Source organism: Geotrypetes seraphini, chromosome 6 (genome assembly GCF_902459505.1).
Source record: "Geotrypetes seraphini chromosome 6, aGeoSer1.1, whole genome shotgun sequence".
NCBI classification, from domain to species: domain Eukaryota; kingdom Metazoa; phylum Chordata; class Amphibia; order Gymnophiona; family Dermophiidae; genus Geotrypetes; species Geotrypetes seraphini.
The window spans coordinates 243,867,199-243,892,171 of NC_047089.1; the positions used below are offsets into that span (position 1 = coordinate 243,867,199).

General features: G+C 44.3%; 1 protein-coding gene across 2 annotated transcripts in view; it reads right to left on the minus strand.

The window, feature by feature from the left end:
- The window catches only part of REPS2 (RALBP1 associated Eps domain containing 2), a 233,833-nt gene that overhangs the window by 48,697 nt on the left and 160,163 nt on the right, over nucleotides 1-24,973 (minus strand). For both annotated transcript variants that reach the window (XR_004539739.1, XM_033947429.1), the window contains exons 9-14: nucleotides 24,371-24,447; nucleotides 22,286-22,363; nucleotides 20,677-20,743; nucleotides 16,093-16,173; nucleotides 14,733-14,778; nucleotides 10,357-10,493 (exon numbers count right to left, since the gene is read on the minus strand). Coding sequence is in view for 1 of the 2 variants with exons in the window: in XM_033947429.1 (XP_033803320.1) it covers nucleotides 10,357-10,493; nucleotides 14,733-14,778; nucleotides 16,093-16,173; nucleotides 20,677-20,743; nucleotides 22,286-22,363; nucleotides 24,371-24,447 (486 nt within the window). In the remaining variant the exon portion in view is untranslated. The remainder of the gene's footprint in view (nucleotides 1-10,356; nucleotides 10,494-14,732; nucleotides 14,779-16,092; nucleotides 16,174-20,676; nucleotides 20,744-22,285; nucleotides 22,364-24,370; nucleotides 24,448-24,973) is intronic.

Below are 24,973 nucleotides of genomic sequence, written 5' to 3' on the forward strand. Positions count from 1 at the left end.
CCCTGGGGCGGATACCCCCTCCCCTCCCCCCTTACTATGCCACTGGTCTGATCTCAGATGTGCAAAACAGCGGACAGTGAGATTTCTGGAATCCAATGGATTACAGGATCGGAAACCGTATGGTTTTACCAGAGGTCGATCAACTTCTTTGATTAGGTGATCAAAGTGGATTTGGGGAGATTCCTAGATGTCACGTACTTACATTTCGGAAAAGCCTTTGACATGGTTCTGTCTGAGCATCCTTGGTATGGTAAAATGTAGAACACTCTGAGGCAGGGGTGTCAAAGTCCCTCCTCGAGGGCCACAAACCGGTTCATAGACAAAATCGCGCGAGACAACGGCGCGCCGACAACTGAGCGCAAGGTTGACGGCGCGACGAAGAAAAGCACTATTTTAAAGGGTTCCGACGGGGGGTGTTGGTGGGGAACCCCCCTATTTTACTTAACAGACATCGCGCTGGCATTGTGGGGGGTTTGGGGGGTTGTAACCCCCCTCATTATGCTTGAAACCGAACTTTTTGCCTGTTTTTTAGGGAAAAAGTTCAGTTTTAAGTATAATGTGGGGGGTTACAACCCCCCAAGCCCCCCACAATGCCAGCGCAATGTCTGTTAAGTAAAGTTCCCCCCCCAAACCCCCCATCGGAGCCCTTTAAAATAGTGCTTTTCTTTGGCGCGCCGTCAACCTTGCGCTCAGTTGTCGGCGCGCCGTTGTTTCGCGCAATTTAGTCCCGTCACCCCACAATCCAGTCAGGTTTTCAGGATTTCCCCAATGAATATGCATTGAAAGCAGTGCGTGCAAATAGATCTCATGCATATTCATTGGGGACATCCTGAAAACCCAACTGGATTGTGGCCCTCAAGGAGGGATTTTGACACCCCCTGCTCTGAGGAAAGAAGTGTTACCAATGATAGGCTGAAGAGATGATCTTCACTCTGGTTCGTTTAAGAACATTAGTTTAGTTTAGTTTAGTTTATTATATTATTTGATTGAACGCTTTTCAGGATACAAAGCGTTTTACAAAGAAATAAAATTGGATTTCTTAAATCACCAATACATCATAAATAAAAATAATTACTTTAAAAATAAAAAACAAACCGGGGTAACAAATCACATGAAACAATAGGAAAGGAGGAAAAAAAAAGAAAAAATACAATTAAAAAAAAAAAAAAAAAAAAATGTATTAATCAGATTAGGTTAGAACATAAGGAAGATATGGGGAAGAGAATTTGAGAACAGGAAAATCTAAAGAGAAGGGGTAGATAATCTGAATTTAATAAAAGATGATGAAATACGGAATCAACTGGAAAATAAACTTTTAGTTAAAGGCTTCTTTAAAAAGAAGACACTTTAAACTATTTTTAAATTTTTTCAAATCCTGTTCAAGTCGTAAATATAGAGGAAGTGAGTTCCAAATAGTTGGGGCTGTAACCGAGAAGATCAGGTCACGGCGAGTACCAAGGATTACATAAGGATTGCCGCTGCTGGGTCAGACCAGTGGTCCATCATGCCCAGCAGTCCGCTCACACGGTGGCCCTCTGGTCAAAGACCAGCACCCTGACTGAGACTATCCCTATCAGCGTACGTCCTTGTTGCAAGGGATATGATAGAAGGGTTACTGTGAACGGTCGGCCTGAGGAAGACATCAGCATTTGCAATAAGAATGTGTGGCAAAAAGCAGGAAGGGTCTAGGCAGGGCAGGATTAATTCGTCGAGGGCCCCTAGGCACACAAGTACACTGGGCCCCCCTGCCCCGCCCCACTCCACCATGCACCCAGGCGGAAACAGGAAGCTGCGTCAGAGGGAAGCTTTGGGCAAGCAGCACCGCTTGCACAATTACAGTTCCCGTTGCCTTTCTTACCCGCGTTGCTTGCTTGTCTTACTTTCCGTCGATGGAGGGGGGAGCTGCATTGCTGATCGGGGGGGGGGGGGCCCGCATTGTTGATCGGAGGGGGCCATGTTGCCAATCGGGGGGGCCCGTGTTGCCTATCAATGCTGGAGGGGTCTATCGCCGTTTCGAAAAAACAATGTTGATGCCCTCCTTCATCGGGCCCCCCTGACCATTTCGGGCCCTAGGCACGTGCCTACTGGGCCTATTGGTTAATCCTGCCCTGGGTCTAGGGAAACTTGAAGAATGGTCTAGAACGTGGCTGAAAAGTGGACTGCAAAACCCCCAAGGGAGGGGTACAGCATAGCGGTTGACGTTCTGTGCATAAAAGAAAAGTGGTGTCTGGAGGTGATCATGCCTGATGACCTTCAGGTGGTTAAACAGGTAGAAAACATAATGGCAAAAGCCAGCAGGAAATGGGAGGTGATAATGTCTCTGATGAGATCTCATTTAGAACACTCGATAAAGTTACAGGGAAATACTGTTAAAACCAATAGGAGGAAATATTTTTTCACTCAGAGAATAGTTACCAGAGGATGTAGTAAGAGCGTTGCCAGAGGATGTAGTAAGAGCGGAGCTGGTTTAAAGGAAGCGGAGCTGGTTTAAAGGAAGGTTTGGACAAATTCCTGGAGGAAAAGTCCATAGTCTTTTATTTAGAAAGACATGGTGGAAGCATGGATCGGTAGCATGGAATGTTACTACTCTTTGGAGTTCTAGAATCTTGTTGCTCTTTGGGATTCCGGAATCTTGCTATTCTTTGGATTCTGTATGGAATGTTGCTCCTATTTGGAGTTCTAGAATCTTGTTGCTCTTTGGGATTCCGGAATCTTGCTATTCTTTGGATTCTGAATGGAATGTTGCTCCTATTTGGAGTTCTAGAATCTTGTTGCTCTTTGGGATTCTAGAATCTTGCTATTCTTTGGATTCTGAATGGAATGTTGCTCCTATTTGGAGTTCTAGAATCTTGTTGCTCTTTGGGATTCTGGAATCTTGCTATTCTTTGGATTCTGAATGGAATGTTGCTCCTATTTGGAGTTCTAGAATCTTGTTGCTCTTTGGGATTCCGGAATCTTGCTATTCTTTGGATTCTGAATGGAATGTTGCTACTCTTTGGGTTTTGGCCAGGTACTAGTGACCTGGATTGGCCACCGTGAGAACGGGCTACTGGGCTTGATTATGATGGACCATTGGTCTGACCCAGTAAGGCTATTCTTATGTTCTTCTACTGTGTATCATTCTGGAGACCGCACCTTCACAAAGACATAAACAAAATGGCATTATCAAGGGGACAGCTATTAAGAGTTTTGACAGTCTTCATCATACAGTATAATGGTGCAGACCTAAAGATCTATACTAGTATACTCTGGAGTATATTTAAATTCCTATGAGGTAGAAATTGTCAGGAGTCAGGATTTCTTCACTATAAAGTAGGCTTTGGAATGAGGGAGCAGCGAAACACTGACACCATGTCTGTTTTTACTTCCTAAACTTGCCCCACTATTCTGCTGGGAAGTCTCTGTGGCTAGTCTACTAAGAATCCCGGACCCCAGATATCCCAATGGCTTATTTTTATGCATTTTTCCCTAGGATTTTTTTTTTATGGTTCCAAAAGATAGACACACTGAGCATAAAAACGTCTATAAAACAGCTATTTTTGAAACAAAAAAGATAGACTTTCTGAGGGTTTGAAAATTACCGTGTTTGCCACTTGATTTTGGGGACATTTTTAGCAAAATATACTGAATCGGACTTAGATGTCGTATCAAAAATGCTCCTCAGAGTTTGTGTCATTATGTTTCATAACATGATGCACGACCTACTCCTGCTGGAGCGCTGGTCTAGGACATGGCAACTCAACTTCAATGCCAAAAAATGCAAAATTATGCACCTGGGCAGCCAAAATCCATGCAAGTCTTATACCCTTAATGGCGAGATCCTAGCAAAAACGGTAGCAGAACGAGACTTGGGGGTAATCGTCAGTGAGGACATGAAGTCTGCCAATCAAGTGGAGCAGGCTTCATCCAAGGCAAGACAAATAATGGGTTGCATACGAAGGGGTTTCGTCAGCCGTAAGGAGTAAGTCATTATGTCATTGTATAGATCCATGGTGAGGCCCCACCTGGAATACTGTGTGCAATTTTGGAGGCCACATTATCGCAAGGATGTGCTGAGACTGGAGTCGGTGCAAAGAATGGCCACCCGGATGGTCTCGGGACTCAAGGATCTACCATACGAAAAACGGCTTGACAAATTACAGCTATACTCGCTCGAGGAGCGCAGAGAGAGGGGGGACATGATCGAGACGTTCAAGTATCTTACGGGCCGCATTGAGGCGGAGGAAGATATCTTCTTTTTCAAGGGTCCCACGACAACAAGAGGGCATCCGTTGAAAATCAGGGGCGGGAAACTACGAGGTGACACCAGGAAATTCTTTTTCACTGAAAGGGTGGTTGATCGCTGGAATAGTCTTCCACTGCAGGTGATTGAGGCCAGCAGCGTGCCTGATTTTAAGGCCAAATGGGATCGGCACGTGTGATCTCTTCACAGGGCAAAGGTAGGGGAGGGACATTAGGGTGGGCAGACTGGATGGGCCGTGGGCCCTTATCTGCCGTCTATTTCTATGTTTCTATGTTTAAAATAGATCCTGCAAGTCTCCCTCCCGTATATTCACTGCGAATAGTCTGAAAACCAGATCTGGCTCTTAAGGTCCACAGCTGTCCAACCTTGGACCACAGCAAAGCAGAAGTCACAAGCCCTTTCAACACCATCTGGTGGAGCCATATTAAAATAGCCCAAGCCTCAAATTTCCAACACAGGAAAAGCATAAGAACATATGAATTGCCATATTGGGACAGGCTGAAGCCCAGCATCTTGTTTCTAACAGTGGCCAACCCAGATCCCAAGTACTTGGCAGAAACCCAAAGAGTATCAACACTCCAGGGCTGAGCTTGTGATGTCACAATGCCTCGGAGCCAAACTCATCAGTGATGTCACAATGGCTTGATTGTCCTATACTTGGCTCACTTTTGCTACATTTTGATTTCTAGAGTAGCACAATGGTTAAAGCTACAGCCTCAGCACCCTGAGGTTGTGGGTTCAAATCCTGAACTGCTCCTTGTGACCCTGGATAAAGTCACTTAATCCCCCCATTACCCCAGGTACATTAGATAGATTGTGAGAGGGAGAAATGCTTGAGTACCTGAATATTTTCACGTGAACAAAATAGAAAACTGAATCCATTTAAAAAATGGGGGTGGGGTGTTCATTTTCTTTTGTTAACAACATGCAACATGGGATTTGTCGTCTTGACGTTTCTCATCTCGTTGCAAATGACAGCCCGTCCCTAGGAGTTTCCACCCCGCCACCCCCCATCATTTTCAATTGTTGATGCTCACTCTCTTCTTTCTTTCCTGAAAGTGCGTACAAACACCTTCCACCTTGCGTTAAGTGAAGGAGCAGCTGAGATTCCCAGCGAGCCAACCTCCAGAGGCTTTAAATAACTCCTTCCAAAGTCCTTAGGCATGCTGTCTGTCGCTGAGCTTAAAAAAAAAAATTAAAAAACGAACCACTGAACAGGTGGAGATCTCCCTGGACCCTCTCCAGAAAAGTCTGTCCTCTAAGTACAAGATGTCAACACATAGAGGAAATATGATTAAGCATGTGGACAGATGCCAGAGCATCTCTACGACTCCGCATTTGGCCAAGAGGTTTGGCACGGAACTCCTATATAACATTACCACTCATCAGAGTTTGTCCTGCAGAAGTTCAAGTTACACAAGCAGAAAAGGTGAAAAAAAGCTGCTTGGTATGAATATACTGTAACTTAAATACAGTGGTGCCTCGCATAACGAACGCCTCGCACAGCGAACGCTGCGCACAACGAACTTCATGTCTTGCTTCCTACAACGAACTTCGTTTCACACAACGAAGTCGCCCGAGCTGCATCCTTCCGCACAGGCACCGCGCTTAACTGCCCTCTCTCCGCCTGGCTCCCTGTGCAGTGGCGGACCGTCGGCTCGCAGGGGCCCGGCACCTACTGCTGATGCGTCGGGGGGGGGGCGGAGCTACTCTCGCCGCAGTTAAGTCCCAGTTTTTGCCGCTGAGACTCTGCCCTCTCTCACTGTAAAATTAGACTCTACTTAGTCTGTCTTTAAATTTAAAAAATGTGTGTTGTTTTAAAAAACAATTATGTTTTTAGATGTATCTAAATAAACATAATAACAAAAAATTTATATTTTTTTATGTCATCTTAGCATATTTTATGCTACAGAACGAATTATTTTTTTTTACATGTATTGTTATGGGAAAACGCGTTTCACATAACGAACTTTTCGCATAACAAACTTGCTCCTGGAACCAATTAAGTTCGTTGTGTGAGGCACCACTGTATATTAAATTCACTTGATGGAACCATTACTTTAGAGCTGCTCTGGTTTTCAGGATAATCCCCATGAATATTCATGAGCTGCAGTTGCTTAAAGGAACAGGCTCAAATATGTAGATATTAAATTTATTTATTCATTTAATTTTCTATACTGTTTGTTCTCCCAGGGGAACTCAGAATGGTTTACATGAATTTATTCAGGTACTCAAGCATTTCTCCCTCTCACAATCTATCTAATGTACCTGGGGCAATGGGGGGGTTAAGTGACTTGCCCAGGGTCACAAGGAGCAGCGTGGGTTTGAACCCACAACCTCAGGGTGCTGAGGCTGTAGCTTTAACCACTGAATCACTCTAGAAATCAAAATGTAGCAAAAGTGAGCTAAGTATAGGACAATCAAGCCATTGTGACATCACTGATGAGGTTGGCTCTTATTGGTGAATGAGGCATTATGATGTCACAATACCAGCTCTGGTTATCAGAAGCTGAAACTCTTCACACTATTTATTTATTCCATTTTCTCTACTGTTCTCCCAGGGGAGCTCAGAATTGTTTACATGAGTTTATTCAGGTACTCAAGCATTTTTGCCTGTCTGTCCTGGTGGGCTCACAATCTATCTAATGTACCTGGGCCAATGGGGGGATTACATGGCTTTCCCAGGGTCACATCTCTCTGTCTATCTTTCCCTCCTTTCCTCCCTTGAGTCCAACATCTCTCCCTTCTCCCACTCCCTCCCCACCAAGTCCAATATCTATCTGCAGGAGGCACTGTTGAGGGAGCAGCATCTTGCCGCTGGCCAGCTCTCTTTGCTGCTGCCCTTCCCAGCATCTAATGCACCTTTTACCCTTCTCCCCCATCAGAATTTTTCCCATTCTACCTCCCCCTACCTTTCATTTGCTGTAAAGGTTGCCAGGCGAAAGTTAATTACCCTACCTCCGGTCCCTGCGTCTTCTCTTCACTGCAGCCCGCCCTCTCTGACAATTCCCTGTTTCCACTGGGGCGGGCCGAAGTGGAGAGAAGACGAAGAGACTAGTGGAAGGGAATCGCTGCTGCCGCCCAGCAACTTTCACAGCCAATGAAAGGTAGATGTGGTTGGGGGGGGGGGGGGAGAAGGGTGTATGTTATGCGGTTCATAGACAAAATCGCACGAGACAACGGCACGCAGACAACTGAGCGCAGACAACTGAGCGCAAGGTTGATGGCGCACCGAAGAAAAGCACTATTTTAAAGGGTTCCGACGGGGGATGTTGGTGGGGAACCCCCCTATTTTACTTAACAGACATCGCGCTGGCGTTGTGGGGGGTTTGGGGGGTTGTAACCCCCCTCATTATACTTGAAACCGAACTTTTTGCCTGTTTTTTAGGGAAAAAGTTCAGTTTTAAGTATGATGTGGGGGGTTACAACCCCCCAAACCCCCCACAACGCCAGCGCAATGTCTGTTAAGTAAAGTGGAGGGGTTGCCCCCCACACCCCCCGTCGGAACCCTTTAAAATTGTGCTTTTCTTCGGCGCGCCGTCAACCTTGTGCTCAATTGTTGGCGCGCCATTGTCTCGCGCGATTTATTCCCGTCACCATGTTATGCCACACTTTATGTAATCTGTGTAACCCGCTTGGAACTTTGGACATGCAGGATATAAATGTTTTAAGTAAATAAGGCATTTTAGATGCTGGGAAGGGGAGCGGCAGAGAGAGCTGACCGAGTTGCCCCCTCCCTCATGAGTGCCACCTCAGTTGGCCTCATTATAGGGCTGTCCCTGCTGACGACAGCTTCTGCACTGCGGCAGCACAAAGATGAGGTCTGGTTGGCAGGGCTTCAGCAAGTTCTCTGGAAAGCTATTATTTTTGGCATGCTGGGGGGGGGAAGGGAGGGAGGAAAGGATTGAATTATCCCCCCCAGTCCACCTTTGGGCTCCACCAAAATTGAAGGGCCCCTGCTCTGGTCACCTTGGAGAGGGAAGGAGCTCTCTATGGGAGGAGCCTGGGCAGAGCTAGTTGTTATCCGGTTAGCATGCATTTTCAGACTGCTAACCAGATTAAACTTGGACAGAAAAAGGTTTCTTGCTGCCCTGACTTTAACCTTTTCCTATTGTGTGTCCCAGTTGACGGGACATTCCAAAAATGACGTTGCCATCGAATGTCCCATAGAAACATAGAAACATAGAAATAGACGGCAGATAAGGGCCACAGCCCAATCTATCCTTAGAAAACCACACCGATCTCATGGTCAGGAAAAGCTTCTCCGTACTGTGGAAACTCCGCACCATAAAAAAATACTTTGACGACACCTCTTTTCGCCTACTTGTACAATCCTCCATCCTCAGCATCCTTGACTACTGCAACATCATATACCTCAACGCCACAAAGAAAACCACCATGAGACTAAAAATAATCCAAAATACCGCAGTGCGTCTCATCTTCGGCCTTAAGAAATGGGAACACATCACCCCCTTCTACCACCAACTTCACTGGCTGCCATTTGAATCTAGAGTCCTCTTTAAATTCGCATGCTTCTGCTACAAATCGATAAATGGTTCAGCACCAAGTTACATCAATTCTCACTTTAGCCTCTACAACACAAACAAGAAATCCCGTAGAATTCAGTTGTTCGCCTTCCCGTCTCTAAAACTCTGCCACCTTAAAAGATTCCTAGACAAAACCTTCGCCTTCCAAGCAGCAAAGCTCAACCCATGGCTTGCACAAATGATACTCGAGGCCCCCACTTACCTAGGCTTCAGAAAATCACTCAAAACCTACCTATTCGGCAAACAAGACCCCTAACAACCCCCCCCCCCCCCGCTTACATTACTACACGCCCCCCCACCCACCCCCGCTCTTCTCCTCCCCTTAATTGCTCCCCTCTCCCCTAGCTCCCCTCCGCCAGTCATCCTCTGTTAAGTTCGATTAACACTGCTTATATCCGATAAACTATTTATATCGGATAAATTATCTTTACATGATAAAATGCTGTAAACCCCGCTTTAACATTTGTTTCTACCTGATAAATTGTGTATTGCTGATAAATTGTTTAAAATTGTTCAAACTGTTTGTAAATCTGCGTGTTAACGCAGATACTACTGTAACTGATGTAAACCGCCTAGAACTCTCCGGGTATGGCGGTATATAAGAATAAAATTATTATTATTATTATTATTATAGTCTGCCCACCCCAATGACCCTCCCCTACCTTTCTGTGTGAATAGATCCCACATGTCTATCCCATTTGGCCTTAAAATCAGGCACGCTGCTGGCCTCAATCACCTGAAGTGGAAGACTATTCCAGCGATCAACCACCCTTTCAGTGAAAAAGAATTTCCTGGTGTCCCCGTGCAGTTTCCCGCCCCTGATTTTCCACGGATGCCCCCTTGTTGCCGCGGGACCCTTGAAAAAGAAGATATCTTCCTCCACCTCGATGCGGCCCGTGAGATACTTGAATGTCTCGATCATGTCACCCCTCTCTCTGCATTCCTCGAGTGAGTACAGCTGCAACTTATCCAGCCGTTCCTCGTACTGGCATGGGACATACAGTACAGGACAGGAATACAAAATATTTGAATTTACAGACTTATGGCTTATTTACATTATGTTTACAATAGCCATAAATGATAACGGTGAATAATACAAAACTTTGCTAAAATAATTACGATTGGAACCAGCGTAAAGTAAAATTTATTACGATAGGAAAAGGTTAACCAGTTTGTTACCTGGTTAGTGGTCTGACACCTAAACTTAAATGACTCTCTTTTTTTTTTTTTTCTTCCCGCCTTTCTCTCTTTCCCTTCTCCTCCCCCGCTCGTTTCCCTAACTTCTTCTCTGTAAGTCGCCTTGAGCCTGCGTAGGTAGGCGCGACGCAGAAATAGACGATCAGATTTGAATATCATCGCTTACCGGATGGCACTACTGCGTGGGCGCCTACAATTTGATATTCAATGCCAGCCGGCAACGGGATTCAGCGGCGAATATCTGGTTTCCCTTTCAGCCCCGGCAGCTGGCATTTTGTCTAAGCACGGTTAAATGTCACGTGGCAAGCTCCTCGCTGTGCCAAATAAAGAAAAACAAAAAATTCAGTTATGGAGGAGCAGAGTCTTTACCTGATGTGGTCTGCTGAAAGATTTTACTTAGGTCCAACGAAGATGCCCTCGAATGCGTCTTCTGAGGTCTCGGAGGGGGAACGGGAGGCTCTTCCACCTTTTTCACCGCATCCTCTATGGATGTGCTGGAGTAGGACCTGAGAGAAAACACCAAGAGACACAGGTGGGTGATTCGGTTGTCTTTCTTCATTTGTTGGGTAATGCAGCTTGTATGCCAGCTCTGTGAATACCGATAAAACCCACTGTGTATTGAGTCATAGGTACGATATGAAACTCTAAGAGGACAATTTTCAAAGCAGGTAAATAGTGATTTCTACATATAAACTGGCTAGAAGCAACATGTATAGATTGCATTTTAAAATCTTGGCAGAGCAAGGGATGTTGGCATCTGGCATCGCCCGCGCTGTGCAGCCTCACACACTCCCCTGCCCGAAATCACTGCGTTACGCACCTCCTCACGCACCCTTCCCCACAGTGGCAGCACCCGTACTTCTTCAAATTTTCACAGGCAGCGAGCAGCATCGCTTGCCCACTGCTCTTGCTGGCCTCGTCCTTCCGTCCGACTTCCTTTTCCCCGTGAACAGGAAGTGATGTCAGAGGGATGGATGAGGAAAGCATAAGAACATAAGAAGTTGCCTCCGCTGGGTCAGACCAGAGGTCCATCGCGCCCAGCAGTCCGCACCCGCGGCGGCCCATCAGGTCCATGACCTGTTAAGTGGTCCCTGACTTTTCCTATAACCCATCTCTACTTCTATCTGTACCCCTCAATCCCCTTATCCTTCAGGAATTTATGTAAACCTTCCTTGAACCCCCGAAGCGTGTTCTGCCCTATCACAACCTCCGGGAGCGCGTTCCATGTGTCCACCACCTTCTGAGTAAAGAAGAACTTCCTAGCATTTGTTCTAAACCTATCCCCTTTCAATTTCTCTGAGTGCCCCCTTGTACTTGTGGTTCCCCAAAGTCTGAAGAATCTGTCCCTGTCTACCTTCTCTATGCCATTCAGGATTTTGAAGGTTTCTATCATGTCCCCTCCAAGTCTCCGCTTTTCCAGGGAGAATAGCCCCAGCTTTTCCAACCTGTCAGCGTATGAAAAGTTTTCCATACCTCTTACCAATTTAGTCGCAGCAGGTAAGAGATGATTCTCACTGCCTGTGAAGATCAGAAGAGTTAAGGGGCGGGCGGAGCAGAAGAGAGGTGCCGGCGCCCCTGTCTAAGCTGGTGTAACCACAGATGACATAGTAACATAGTAGATGACAGCAGATAAAGATCCGAATGGTCCATCCAGTCTGCCCAACCTGATTCAATTTACATTTTTAAATTTTTTTTCTTAGCTATTTCTGGGCAAGAATCCAAAGCTCTACCCGGTACTGGTACCAGTGGAAATTACAAAATGATCCAATAACTGTTGCAAGGGGGGTGCAGAAAGGGGAAAGGAAAATTAACCGGGGAAGAGGGGGAGGAAGGGTAGGGAGGGAGGCGAGGTTGAGATTACTAGTTTGGTTGGGAGGGCGGGAGTTAGAGGGATTTATCAAAGAGGTATGGTTTGAGAGATTTCCTGAAGGATAGATAAGTTGGGGCAAGAGAGATGAGGGTGGTCAAGCAGTCATTCCATTTGCCAGCTTGGAAAGAGAGAGTTTTGTCGAAGAATCTTTTGTAGATGCATCCTTTTGGGGAGGGGTAGGCAAACAGGTGGGCATTGCGTGTACGGTTAGAGCCTGGGAAGACGAAGTGGCGTGACAGGTATATCGGGGCTGAGCCAGTTAGGGTTTTGAAGCCTGTAAAATCTCTCAGATCAGAAGAAAAATCCTTGCTGGTAACTCCCTCACTAAAAATTATTTACTCAAGGAGGGATATGATCTTTTCTGTCACAGCTCCACAAATTTGGAACTCTCTTCTCAATATAAGAGAAGAAAAATTACTTACTACATTCAAAGGCTTACTAAACTAAACTAAACTAAACCTTAAGTTTATATACCGCATCATCTCCACGGATGTTGTGGAGCTCGGCACGGTTTACAAGAACTTAAAATATAGGAAGAGAAGGAAAAAAAGGTTTACAAGAACTTAAAATATAGGAAGAGAAGGAAAAAAAAGGTTTACAAGAACTTAAAATATAGGAAGAGAAGGAAAAAAAAGGTTTACAAGAACTTAAAATATAGGAAGAGAAGGAAAAAAAAAGGTTTACAAGAACTTAAAATATAGGAAGAGAAGGAAAAAAAGGTTTACAAGAACTTAAAATATAGGAAGAGAAGGAAAAAAAGGTTTACAAGAACTTAAAATATAGGAAGAGAAGGAAAAAAAAGGTTTACAAGAACTTAAAATATAGGAAGAGAAGGAAAAAAAAAGGTTTACAAGAACTTAAAATATAGGAAGAGAAGGGAAAAAAAGGTTTACATGAACTTAAAATATAGGAAGAGAAGGAAAAAAAAGGTTTACATGAACTTAAAATATAGGAAGAGAAGGAAAAAAAAAGGTTTACAAGAACTTATATATAGAAGAGAAGAGTAAGGGGGGATAGAATTACATTTTAGTGAAAAGCCAGGATTTCAGTTGCTTGCCCAGGTTCCGCAGCGGGGTAGTAAGGTCGTTCCAAAGACCTGTGATTCTGAAGAGAAGGGATTTTCCTGGTTTGCCTGCATAGCGAATACCGTGTAGAGAGGGGAAGAATAGTTTATACCTTTGGGCGGGTCCGGTGGAGTCAGGACTCGAGGAGTTATAAGATAGTGGGATTAAGGGAGGAAGGATGCCGTGAATGATCTTAAAAGCCAGGCAGGAGCATTTGAAATGGATTCTGGAAATCACTGGGAGCCAGTGAAGTTTGGCTAGGAGTGGGGAGACATGGTCAACTTGGCTGCAGGATTCTGGATTAGCTGGAGTCTTTGAAGCTGGCTGTTCAGGGATGCCTTTAACTGATCTTTCTTAATCACATTACTTCTTTCCTTGAACTTATCTGGACAAGGAACACTGTTAAGTAGAAATTAAGTGGGTACCGTCCCCTAACCTTCTGTTTCCTTACCCACCCTTTCATTTATTTTTATATTGTATTTAATCTATATTTTTTTTTTCTCCCTCATTTTCTGTAGAGTTTTTACGTCATAATTGTTTTTAATGCCCTGTTTGCTGTAAATTTTTTTATTTTTAATTTACCTACTTTTAATTTTGTAAATCGCATTGGATTTGGACCTCAGATTTTTAAGGCCGTGCGGGTTTAGATCCGCAAGGTCCGTCAGGTCCGTGAGGTCCGCGTTTTACCCCTTCCCCCACCCTGGGTAATGATTGTTTCAGACCCAGACAACTGCAACAGTCATGACACCAGCCCCTAGGTAAGACAAAAAAATTCTGCTGTTCTCAGGACTTCTATTTAATTAGGATGCCAATCCATCTTCCACACTAAGGGCTCCTTTTACAAAGGTGCGTTAGGGCCTTAACGCATGGAATAGCGCGCGCTACAATGCAGCGCGTGCTGGCCGCTACCGCCTCCTCTTGAGCAGGCGGTAGTTTTTCGGCTAGCGGGTGCTAATCCGGTGCATGCGCTAAAAACGCTAGCGCACCTTTGTAAAAGGAGCCCTATGCATTAAAAAAAAAAAAAAAAAATTCATTGAAGATGATGGCACATGAAATCCACAACGCCCATTCAGTCCATCTATTTTTCCTTCTTAATGCAGCATTATGTTTGCTGAAAATAGGAACAATGCTCAATGAAGCGCAGTGGTTAAAGCTACAGCCTCAGTACCCTGAGGTTGTGGGTTCAAACCCTGGCCTGTACTGCTCCTTGTGACCCTGGGCAAGTCACTTAATCCCCCCATTGCCCCAGGTACATTAGATAGATTGTGAGAAGGAAAAATGCTTGAGTACCTGAATAAATTCATGTAAAACCATTCTGAGCTCCCCTGGGAGAACAGTAGAGAAAATTGAATAAAGCTTCTGTCTCTGGTAACCAGAGCTGAGACTGTGATGTCACAATGCCTCATTCCACCAATAAGAGCCAACCTCATCCGTGATGTCACAATGGCTGGATTGTCCTATACTTGGCTCCCTTTTACTACATTTTGATTTCTAGAGTGGTGCAGTGGTTAAAGCTACAGCCTCAGCACCCTGAGGTTGTGGGTTCCAACCCACGCTGCTCCTTGTGACCCTGGGCAAGTCACTTAATCCCTCCCATTGCCCCAGGTACGTTAGATAGATTGTGAGAGGGAAAAACTGCTCGAGTACCTGAATAAACTCATGTAAACCATTCTGAGCTCCCCAGGGAGAACGGTATAGAAAATTGAATACATCAAATAAAGAAATAAATACATTCCAGAGATCACCTTACTTCCATACAATCCAGTCACTGTAATAAAAAGTGAAGACAGAGCGAGATAAAACTGGAATACCTGGATCTCGGTCGGGTTTTCAGAGTGTTTGATTCCTGGGAAACAGCTGAAATGACAGAGCATTTATTTATTTCTAAAATTTCTAAACCGCCTCTAACTAAGCGGTTAACAGTTAAAACATTCACAATAATTCTTCTTCCTCCAATGTTATGTAATTATCTTCTGTTACCCGAATGTATTGTTTATTCTCCACTGTATTCTGTAATTACTTGAATCTCTGTTATGTAATTCTCTCGGAAAAGTCCAGATACCTTCTAATTTGTAATCCGCTTAGAACCGCAATGTAATGTAATAATTCATGGACCGTATATTTACAAAATAATTACATTGCAATACCATAGTAATTTAACCCTCTTAAAATAATGGCAAATCACTCTGATGGTTTGGGAACGTCAGAGTGTACTGGCCCTTTCCTCTACACGGGGAATGCGTTTCACAGCTATATGGGAGCCGTTCTGGGCCACTATGATGTCTGTGGCTAAAAGTCCGATCTTGAATTGTTGATTGTGCTGTTTTTATGTTTTTGCTTACATCTTCCTGTATTCTGATATACCGTTAGCCTTTTGAGGCTTGGTGCCGGTGGGACTCCGGAAGGGGGGGAGAGGGGGGTTTGAGGTGGAGGGGGGGAGTTTGTTATGTTGTTTTGTTATGTTGGTTTTTTATGTTGGTTTGAGCTCTGTTTACTGGCTGATGTACGCTGGTAGGGCTGGTCTCAGTTAGGGTCGCCGCATGAGCGGACTGCTGGGCATGATGGACCACTGGTCTGACCCCAGCAGGGGCAACACTTATGTTCTTATAGTGGAATTTGTTTGTTTCTCTTTGTTCAACAAAAATGATTTAAACATAAAATAATGTCAAAAGCTCAATGAATTTACACGTTAACTATCCCCACTTAATAAAGTGTATCAATCACAGTTCAGGATTCTTATTACACACAAGGAAATTACATAAAAGGACAGATTTTGGTTTGCAGAACTGTTTTCTGCTATGCACTAATCAAGTTTTAAATTTTGTTTATTTAAAATGAGAGAAAAAAAAAATCAAACTCGAAAAGAAAATGGGGGGGGGGGAAAAAATAGATGCAGATCCTTCACCTCTAAAGAAAGGCTTTCCCTAGGAGTCAACGTCTTCTGATGTGAAGTTTTATGTAGACCTCAGATGCCCTCAATGTGCCAATGCAGATATGCACACCTTTCTAGAAACTTCTGATAGCTTATAGGGCTTTATCAACTTTTTCTCTGCCCCAGTTCCATTGGATGACTCCTGGTACCACTTTGCTTTCACTGGTGTCATATCGAATGTAGAAGATGGTTGTAAATCAGGCAGAAGCATGCATGTTTTAAGATTCTATGAAAGTTACCTGTTTTGCCATAGGTGAGCGAGCTTCTAAGTTCCCTTGGTGCGACTATGGCTATGGCTGTGGTGGGACTCATCTTCAGACCTGTGAAACCAATTTGGGGAACAGAAATTGAAGTTACTTGATGTTGAAGACCTGCTGAAAAACAGCACATTTCTAACGCATTGTAACATAGAAACATGATGGCAGATAAAGGCCAAATGGCCCATCCAGAGCATCCACAATCTCATCCTCTCCCTATTGGCTAAGGCTCTTAACATTTGCATCTCCTCTTCCTATAGGCTAGGGCTCTTTACACCTGCATTGTGATGTCATAGAACTTTATGGTTAAAGAAATATAGACACATGATGGCAGATAAAGGCCAAGTGGCCCATCCAGAGCATCCACTATCTCCTCCTCTACCTATTGGCTAAGGCTCTTATCATTTGCATCTCTTCTTCCTATAGGCTAAGGCTCTTTACACCTGCATTGTGAGGTCATAGAGCTTTATGGTTATAGAAACATAGACACATGATGGCAGATAAAGGCCAAGTGGCCCATCCAGAGCATCCACTATCTCCTCCTCTCCCTATTGGCTAAGGCTCTTAACATTTGCATCTCCTCTTCCTTTAGGCTAGGGCTCTTTACACCTGCATTGTGATGTCATAGAACTTTATGGTTAAAGAAATATAGACACATGATGGCAGATAAAGGCCAAGTGGCCCATCCAGAGCATCCACTATCTACTCCTCTCCCTATTGGCTAAGGCTCTTACCATTTGCATCTCTTTTTCCTATAGGCTAAGGCTCTTTACACCTGCTTTCTGAGGTCACAGAGCTGCCCATCCGCAGTAACCATTATCTCTTTCTCTCTCCGAGAGATCCCGCGTGTCTATCCCAGGCCCTTTTCAATTCAGACACAGTCTCTGTCTCCACCACCTCTTCTGGGAGACTGGTCCACTCATCTACCACCCTTTCTGTAAAAAAGTATTTCCTTAGATTACTCCTGAGCCTATCAACTCTTAACTTCTTCCTTTCAAATAAAAGAGACTCGACTCATGTGCATTTACATTATGTAGGTATTTAAACGTCTCTATCATTTCTCCCCTCTCCTGCCTTTCCTCCAAAGATTGAGATCTTTAAGTCTGTCCCCATACGCCTTATTATGAAGACCACATACCATTTTCGTAGCCTTCCTCTGGACCGACTCCATCCTTTTTATATTTTTTTTTGAAGGTGTGGCCTCCAGATCCAGAATTGTACACAATATTCTAAATGAGGTCTCACCAGAGTCTTATACAGAGGCATCAATACCTCCTTTTTCCTACTGGCCATACCTCTCCCTATGCAACCTAGCATCCTTCTAGCTTTCGCTGTCTCCTTTTCAACCTTTTTGGCCACCTTAAAATCATCACATCCAATCCCACCCAAGTCCCGCTCTTCTGTTGTGCACATAAGCTTTTCACTCTCTAATCTGTACCGTTCCCTTGGATTTTTGCAGCCCAAATGCATGACCTTGCATTTCTTAGCGCTAAATTTTAGCTGCCAAATTGCAGACCAGTCTTCAAGCTTCGCCAGGTCTTTCTTCATGTTATTCACACCATCCGACGTGTCTATTCTATTGCAGATTTTGGTATCATCCGCAAAGAGGCAAATCTTACCCGACAGCCCTTCAGCAATATTCAGATCAATTGTAGGGTCTGTTGTATAAGGGAGGCCTCAATTTCTGAAAACCTGGAAATAAAAGTTTCATTCCAAAATAGGAATTTTGAATGTGATGGTCCTTATTTTGCAAGCCCGATTTGCAATATAGATATCTTTACGAATATAAGATTAGCTATACTGGGTCAGATCAATGCTCCAATTAGCCCGGCATCCTGTTTCCACAGTAACCAATCCAGGTCCCAAGTACCTGGCAGAAACCCAAAGAGTAGCAACATTCCAGGGCTGAGATTGTGATGTCACAAAGCCTCATCCCACCAATGCCTAAGTGTCAAACTTATCAGTGATGTCACAATGGCTTGATTGTTCTATACTTGGCTCATATAAGAACGTAAGAATTGCCATACTGGGACAGACCAAAGGTCCTTCAAGCCCAGCATTCTGTTTCTAACAGGGGCCAACCAAGGTCACAAGTACCTGTCAAGATCCCAAGGAGTGAAACAGATTTTATGCTGCTCATGCATATTCATTAGGGAAATCTTGAATACCCGACTCGCTGGGGACCCCCAAGGACAGGCTTAAGAACCACTTTTTTTTTAGATATTAACTATTGTAAAATGGTTGTTCTCACCACAAGTAACAGTGCATATTTGTGAATTGAAGCATGTATTTTAGAGAAAAGACTCTACAATTGCTAAAAGCACTTAACTGAGTAGCACACCAGCTACCAAGGCCAACCAACATGTTGCTGATGGCCCAGGCACTATCCAAATAGCACTGGGCAGCTGTGACAGGGTGTATATCCTCAGCATAAGGAGTTCATTTGTATACAGATGGTGCAAAGACACCTGGGAGCTCTCTATTTACCCTGAGTGGGAAAGGGAGGTGAAAACAATAATTTCAGAGCACAGCGTTGAGAAGAGCAAGAGTTCCTTCTGGAGCTTAGGTGACCCTCAAGGGAAGGTATGCTGACAAAGCCTAATCCTAGGTAAGCCTTGACTTGACCAGCCTGCCTGGTAGAGCTTGGAGTGACCAGAGAGTACTCAAGCTTGACAACCAGCAGAAGGACCAGTGGAGAGTGAGAAATTGGGAGAGTCCTCAGGGAGTGACCAGAATACCAATGGAAGCCTAGCTGAAGGTGATTGGAAAGGGACCAGCAGTGGGACCAGTGACAACCAGCAGAGAGATTGGTAATGGTACCACAAGCAGCCAGAAGAACTAGAGACCCTTGACTAATGGAGATTAGCAAGTGAACGGTGGAGGGACTGGTGGTGACAAACGGAGAGACTGGTAAGCTGCTAGAAGACCCAGAAGTCCAATATTAAAGTACTACCACCCACTGAGAGCAATGCAGTGCTGGGCAGTCCATGTTGGAGCGAGGTGGTCCCTAATGTCATCCAATCCATAGGAGCCAGCTCTGTGGGTGCTTTGTTTAGCACTCCCAATCATTTTCAAAAGTTGGCTCCTATAGTCCCGTTAACAGCAGGTCAAGGCGTGGGTAGACTCTAAAATTACAGAAAGGAACTATATATATTAGAAAGGAAAGTTCACAGGTACATCAAGGAATCTAGAGCAATCACTACAAGACCCGTTAAAGCCCTGCGATCAGTTGGTAGTATAAAGCTACTATGTCAATCAAAGTGTGATGAGCCGCGCTGAATGGCCCGCGCTGCTCCCGACGCTCATAGAGCTGGCGTTATTCTAGAAGCGGACTGAGCGGTTTAGCGGGCGGTAATTTTGTGCGTGCGCTAAAAACGCTAGCGCACCTTTGTAAAAGGAGCCCTAAGCTATTTGTTGATGCTTATTTCTAACACGGTTTGATCATTGTTCCTCTAAAACCAGTGGTTCCCAACCCTGTCCTGGAGGACCACTAAGCATATAATCAGGGGTCTCAAAGTCCCTCCTTGAGGGCCGCAATCCGGTCGGGTTTTCAGGATTTCCCCAATGAATATGCATGAGATCTATGTGCATATTCATTGGGGAAATCCTGAAAACCCGACTGGATTGCGGCCCTCGAGGAGGGACTTTGAGATCCCTGGCATATATCAACCCAATGAGGCAGTAATGCAAACAAAATAAATGTAGGGAATATAATTCAATAATTATATAGAATGATTATATATTATTATATAGAGTTAACGATTTAATCATTCTATATAATTATTGAATTATCTTCCCTTCATTTATTTTGTTTGCATTACTGGAGGACCACTAGGCCAGTTGGGTTTTCAGGATAGCCCTAATGAATATGCATGGTGCAGATTTGCATACCTGACACCTCCATTATATGCAGATCTCTCTCATGCATATTCATTAGAGCTATCCTGAAAACCCGGCTGGCCTGGTGGTCCTCCAGGACAGGGTTGGGAACCACTGATCTAGTGCAGGGCTGCCCAAGTCCGGTCCTCGAGATCTACTGCCAGGCCAGGTTTTCTGGATATCCACAATGAATATGCATGAGAGAGATTTGCCTGCACTGCCTTCTTGGGATGCAAATCTCTCTCGTGCATGTTCATTGTGGATATCCAGAAAACCTGGCCTGGCAGTAGATCTCGAGGACCGGACTTGGGCAGCCTGTTCTAGTGTATGTGTATTTTTATGCTTTTATGTATGTTGTTTTGTAAACCACTGAGGGTTCCTTTAACTAAGCTGTGATAGCGTTTTTTAGCGCGCGCTAAACCCGCGCTATGCGGCTAGAACTAATGCCAGCTCAGTGCTGGCGTAAGCGTCTAGCGCACAGGGCAATTTAGCGCGCTGTAAAACCGCTATCCCAGCTTAGTAAAAGGAGCCCCGAGACTTTGGGTGGCAGAAAATTTTTTAAATTAAATACAGAAAAAGGAGGTGAGAAAAAGGAGACAGCTAATGTAGAAAGAATTTGGAAAAGAGGTGGAAACAGCAGACCTGCAATTGTAACAATTCAACACACATATAATTAGTTACGCATACCTTGTTTTTCATCACTGATCAGGTCTGGCTTCAGGGAACTTCCATCAGAGGTCACTCCAGGCGCTTTCTTACGACAAAGGGAGGAAACAGAGAATCATTTCTAGGACGCAGGGCACTTATGTTGTACAGTTACAATATTGGAGAAAAAATCAAAACGGAATGGAAAACTTCTGGCTTTTAAAACAGGGGATTTCCATGTGCACATGGAAAACACTTTCTTGGTTTAAAAAAAAAAAATATCTGACTTGTAATGCAGCTTCTCAATTTCATCTTCACATCTACTGTAAAGAAAATTCTGACCTTCTTATGGAGTTAAACTCACTCTTTCTAGAACATAAGAACTTAAGAAGCGCCATCTCCGGATCAGACCTTCGGACCATCAGGTCCGGTGATACGCACACGCGGAGGCCCTGTCAGGTGTACACCTGGCGTAATTTTTAGTCACCCATATCCCTCTATGCCTCTCGTAAGGAGATGTGTATCTAGTTTGCTTTTGAATCCTAGGACGGTCGATTCCGCAATGATCTCCTCTGGGAGGGCATTCCAGGTGTCAACCACTCTCTGAGTGAAGCAGAACTTCCTGATATTAGTCCTGAACTTGTCCCCCCTTAGCTTCATTTCGTGTCCTCTTGTCCGTGTCAAATTGGACAATGTAAATAGTTTTTTCTGCTCTATTTTGTCGATTCCTTTCAGTATTTTGAAGGTCTCGATCATATCCCCTCGCAGTCTCCTTTTCTCAAGGGAGAACAATCCCAGTCTCTTAAGTCGTTCCTCATATTCCAAGTTCTCCATACCTTTTATTAGCTTCGTTGCTCGTCTCTGCACCCTCTCCAGCAGTTTTATATCCTTCTTTAGGTTGGAGACCAATGTTGGACACAGTATTCCAAGTGTGGTCTGACCATTGCCCTATAAAGCGGCATTATAACTTTCTCCGATCTACTTGTGATTCCTTTCTTTATCATGCCTAACATTCTATTTGCTTTCTTTGCCGCTGCCGCACATTGTGCCAACGGTTTCAGGGTCCAATCTATCAGTACACCCAGGTCCTTTTCTTGTTCGCTCTTACCCAGAGTTGCACCTGACATTCTATACTCGTATTCCTTATTTTTTCTGCCTAAATGCATCACTTTGCATTTCTCCACATTAAACTTCATCTGCCATTTCTCCGCCCATTTCTCTAACTGACCCAAATCTCTCTGGAGTTCCTCGCTATCCTTTTGCGATCAGATTGCCCGGCATAGCTTTGTGTCGTCTGCAAACTTGATGATCTCGCTGGATGTTCCTTCTTCTAGGTCATTTATATAGATATTAAATAAGATCGGCCCAAGTTCCGAGCCCTGGGGTATACCACTAGTCACTTTCTCCCAGTCGGATAGCTTCCCATTTATGCCCACTCTCTGTTTCCTGTTCTCCAGCCATTTGCCTATCTATCTTTGTATATCCCCCCTCTATTCCATGGCTTTGTAGTTTCCTGAGAAGTCTTCTGAACGAAGGTGGGAGATAATTTTATTTGAGTTTAGTGAATCGGCTTTCTGGCATTCAACGGTCCTCTTTCACGTGCACAATATTAAAGATGTGTTTTATCACGAAAGTAAAAAAGTTCACTCACTCTCTCAGCAGAGATGGTCTCCACATCAAAGCGAATCAGCGGCTCCAGGCTGGCTGGATCTTCACAGAGTGTTTCCAGCTATCCAAGATAGATACGGGGGTGAGAGAAGGGAAAGACAGTAATATTCAGGTCTCCCTCCATATTCATGGATTTTGCATTTGTGAATTTGGCTATTCGCAAGCCTCCTGCCTCCTGGATCCCTCCACCGCCACCCCCGTTGGTGGTCTTGCAATGAAGCAGGACAAAGGTTATCTTTCTAGGCTCCTGCCCCACGAAAGCCGTGATCAAAAATGGCCGCCCTGCTTCACTGCTAGACCACCAGGGCTTTAAGGTAAGGTGTGGGGGGGGGGCCCTACAGTTATTTGCGAATTCTATGAGCGTCGGAACATTTAGTGCTCCGGGCCACAGTAGAAACCTCTACTGTGACTTATTAAAATTGGGGGCAATTGAGATAAACTTAAAATCAGAAAATTGAAACCTAATAATAGGACTACTATGAAGCAGTATCAAAAATATACACATTTAACTGCACTGCATTCAAGTTTTAGTAAATAGTTTTGGCTCAAAAAAGGCATTCTTGCCTGGGCAGAATTCTGTATGCCTGAGGGTGGACTGAGTGGTTTAATACAGTGACGTAGCCAGACAATTTTGGGCGGGCCTGAGCCCAAAGTGGGAGGAAATCTCTCTCTCTTTCCCTCTCTTCCCCTCCCCAGCCCATGCAGCAAATTCTCTGTCTCCCTCCCTTCCCACCCCCCCCAGACTGGGCAGCAAATTCTCTCTCTCCCTCGCTTCCCACCCCCCAGACTGGGCAGCAAATTCTCTCTCTCCCTCCCTTCCCACCCCCCAGACTGGGCAGCAAACTCTCTCTCTCCCTCCCTTCCCACCCCCCAGACTGGGCAACAAATTCTCTCTCTCCCTCCTTTCCCACCCCCCAGACTGGGCAGCAAATTCTCTCTCCTTCCCTTCCCACCCGTCCCCAGCCCATGCACCATTTCTTCAGATCGCCAGCAGTGGTTCATACACACTGCTGGTGGCTGACGCAGAAGTCTTCCTTCTGACACAGAACGCAACGCTTCAGAGGAAAGGCTTCCAGGTCAGCCACCGGCAATGTGTACAAACTGCTGCTGGAAGCCTGTAGCTCCTGGATGGCCAGGCTTGAAGCCAAACTGGGCGAGGCCAGGTCTGCCCACAGCTACGCCCCTGGCCTGATAGTGACAACAACCTCCCAATGAAAGTTGGTCGCCGCCTTAACCTCCCTACAAACCTTCAGATTTTACTAAACTAACCTGCCTCATGATTACCCTAATGAAAATAGGGTTACACGCATTATTAGTAAACAGGTCCCACTGCATAAAATGACATTATATATCTCAGAGAAATGACGAAAAAGGGTTTTAAAAAAAAAATCATCCTACCCAAATATAATTGTTTTATAGAATCATGGGGTGCTTGCCCTTTGAGCAATACGTATCTTTGCAGCCCATGGCGGGCACTTTATTGAACAGCGGTTGCTGTGTTTTTTGAGAGAAAATGCTTTATCTTTTTTGAGGGTCAATGCGAGTTACTATCCCCCGAGGAAGATCTGCTTTCAGATCGAGACGCCCACTTCTTTGGGAGGGCGTCGGGAGTCGATTATTTCTAACCAGCGCTGGCTAACGGGTTAGACCACGCAAGATAAGTGTTGCCTTTCTTCTACTTTTGCATTATTTGAGTTGAGACATTATTAGTCCTTTTTGCTACACTGGTTTTTTAGAACAAGTACATATTTAGGTAGGCATGATGGGACAGGCGTGTAAGATTAAAATATGATTTCAGGATGTGGTCCTATGATCTGACCCACTGAAATTATGACACGCTTGCCCCTGATTTAACCAAGTGTTTAGAAAAAGAACTCATTGGATAGGATTGAACATACTGTATAAAGTTCTTTTTTGACGGTGTAAGCTCTATGAAGCTATTGTTAGATATTTGAAGTTCTTTATATATATAAAACTTGTCTCCTTGACCATCCATGTTTACCCCATGATTCTATGAAACAATTCTATAATCTCAAAGCCAGACCATTCAAAGCACTTCCTGTCTTACCTCGGTCCGCTGGCTGACTAACACCGATTCACGATATGGATCATACATTGTACAGTCTTGACTGGGCTTAGGAGAAACTGAAAACACCGAACATTGTGGCTTTTAATAATAATAATAATAATAAAATTAATTTTATTCTTATTTACCGCCATATCGAAAAAGTTCTGGGCGGTTCACAACAAGGTGAGCTAATACATGGGATACACATAAATACCGGCATGGCAGGGAAAGAAGTAATACATAGAACAGATCAAATACATCAAGTTGAATATAAGGAACTTGATTAAAAAAATGAAGCAAAATGCATTAAGATACCAGCCTATCAAAAAGTTGAGTCTTTAACAATTTTCTAAAATCAAGATAGGAAGAGACCTCTAACATAATTTTTTTAGAGCTCATGAAACGTGTATTTCAGGGGTAGGGAACTCTGGTCCTCGAAAGCCATATTCCAGTTGGGTTTTCAGAATTTCCCCAATGAATATGCATTGAAAGTAAACTAAACCTTAAGTTTATATACCGCATCATCTCCACGGAAGTAGAGCTCGGCCCGGTTTACAAGAACTTAAAAATGAGAAAGGGTAGGAAAAGGTTTACATAAGTTTA